We start from the raw sequence: 2,544 nt of genomic DNA on the forward strand, positions 1-2,544 counted from the left end.
AGCAAGTCTCGGTACTTGCTCTGCCGCAGCAGCAGCGTAGCAGATTATATTCAGTGGTTTAGAAAGTCTTTAAACCCTTACAGGCCTTCAAATCCCTATGCTGAAGGTGAAGTCTGACATCGTGTCTGAGGGGGAAGACATTATTGCCACATGCAGTGCATCAGAGGAGACGGGCAGTCTGATGTTCTACTTCTACGAGGACGATCAGGAGGTCAAGAGAGTCGTTAGTGCCAGCAACTCTGTGACAACCACTCTGACCATGCAGAAGCTCACAGACATCTACCTGCATTGTGACTATATGGTTATGATGCAACGCAACGCAGGACATTCCAACAAAAGCAACATGGTGAAAGTTATTGTACAAGGTAAAAGCCTATTCAAGTTACTTGAAACCTGCTAATAACATTTAAAGAACACCATTTGTGCTCACTTTGGGGGGAAAAAAATACAAAAATTCATTCACTCATGGATTTATGCACATTTTTGTCCAAAAAATGTTCCCTTGAGAGAGAATGTCTCTCCCCCAATATGATATGTTAAGAAACACAGCAACACATGGGGGGGAAACTGCTAATCAAGCCATTTCATGGGGTCATTATAGAGCATATATATGCACATTTGATGATATAACAGTGAGATGGACTTTCTTTTTTACAGATCTTGATGTGATCACCCCACAAATAAACATCTCCCCCAAAGCGAATGTTGTTGAGGGTGACAGGTTGCAGATCACATGTAAGGTGAAACGTAACTCAGATCTTGAGCTGTACCTCACCAAAGGCAACACCCTTCTTCGTGAATCTCATACAACCTTCACATACAGCCTCGTAGTAAGAGCCGAGGATTCAGGGGACTATGTGTGTAAAGCAGAGAAAGGCAGCGTGCAAAAGAAGGCAGTCTATTGGCTAAATGTTGCAGGTAAATAACCACCAAGATTTTAAAAGAGAAATGTGCATCAGATTTCCACACAATTCAAATGTTCGTCATTCAGATTGTACACATCACCAACCATTTGTGTGTTTTTTACTTAACATTTTGACTAATATTAAAATGCTTTCAGCTATCAATGAGTGTACTGTCAGCTCCATATGACATTGTTTGATTTTTGTCATTATTATTGCATTAAAAGAAGTTTTATTTTAATAATGACAGTTCTGTGTTAAAATTGTAGTTAGAGTGGAATATCAAGATACATTTTCACCATTAAGAAATGAAAACTGAGTTATTTATCTTTTAATTTTTACAGATTTTTTGCACATTGTTCTGTGCTTGTAGATTTTGTTCTTATTTGTTTATCATTTATTTCTATATTTTTTCAAGAAAGTATGATGCATTATACACTAGTTACTAATGTAAAATACACTGCATACGTGTTGTTTTAGTATCACAGAGATACTATTTTGAATAATATTTTGAATTAGGTTTAATTTTTATATTGTCTGTTTTGATTTAATTTTGTATTATTATTTCAAGTAACACAGGTTTTTATGGCTTCAATTTTAGATTTAGTTAACTACAATAACCCTGGACTGCATGATAATTAAATATTTTTTTCTGAAACCATCAGAACTGTTCTCGAAGCCAATTTTGAGAATGAGCCCAGACCAGCTTTTTGAAGGAGAACGCTTCACTCTGACCTGCAGCAGTACTGTAATCTCCTCAGTGAAGATCGGAAAAGCAGACATAAAGTATGTTTTGCTGAAAGATGGCCGACGCATTGCAGCAGTTGCCAAATACGATGACACTGCAAGCCTGGCCACCAATGGGAACTACTACTGTATGGCCATGGCTAAAGAAGTTAACAAGACCAGCTTACCATTTATTTTAAAGGCTAAAGGTGATGAGTTTCTGCTTTTGTCAAAGCTCTGTCACTCGGGGACATGCATATATTATCCATATTACTAACTGACTGCTATAACATAGCATTTTTGTTAAATCTATGTTATAACATGTTATAATACAGTAATAACAAAAGCTGTTTGATAAACTAGCAATATAGTTGCTCCCAATAGTGCCAATACTCTAAACTCTTAAAAATAAGGTGATTTTTGTAGTGATGCATTTGAAGAACCATGTTGGGTTCCCGAAAGAAACTTTCAGGGAACAGTTCTTAAATCAACCATTTTTTATTTTTTTTTCGTAGTCTGAAGAACATTCAAAAATCTAAAGAACCTTTTTCCACTATAACAAATCTTTTGTGGAATGGAAAAATTCCATGGATGTTGAAGGTTCTTCATGAAACCATAGATGTCAATAAAGAACCTTTATTTTCGAGAGTGTAGAATCGACACAAATAGATTTTTCAATTGATATGGTGCACTGCAAGAGCGCATTTTCTTTTGTGCATGCTTCTCATTTTTCCTCTTCTCTTTCCCAGTGCCTGTTTCTGCCCCAGTCCTTCGTGCTGTTAATAAGGTGATTGTTGGTAAACCATTCAGAGTTTCATGTGAGTCTGAAAATGGAACGTTTCCAATAACCTACACCTTACTGAAGGCCAGAGTTCCAGTGGCTTACAGGACAGTGGTTGAGGCAGCTGACAGGGCG

The 2,544-nt window shown here is 37.1% G+C and overlaps 1 protein-coding gene across 1 annotated transcript; it reads left to right on the forward strand.

Annotated features, from left to right (window-relative positions):
• Positions 1-11: 11 nt before the first annotated feature.
• On the forward strand, positions 12-2,541 carry LOC107736742 (platelet endothelial cell adhesion molecule-like; the record flags this gene model as incomplete). The annotated part of the gene is made up of 4 exons (XM_016548100.1): positions 12-365; positions 658-918; positions 1,568-1,837; positions 2,378-2,541. Coding segments are annotated over exons 1-4 (963 nt in total), but the record flags the coding sequence as incomplete, so codon positions are not given.
• Positions 2,542-2,544: the final 3 nt, after the last annotated feature.

Source organism: Sinocyclocheilus rhinocerous, unplaced genomic scaffold, assembly GCF_001515625.1.
Source record: "Sinocyclocheilus rhinocerous isolate Xijiao unplaced genomic scaffold, SAMN03320098_v1.1 C36935369, whole genome shotgun sequence".
Lineage (NCBI taxonomy): Eukaryota > Metazoa > Chordata > Actinopteri > Cypriniformes > Cyprinidae > Sinocyclocheilus > Sinocyclocheilus rhinocerous.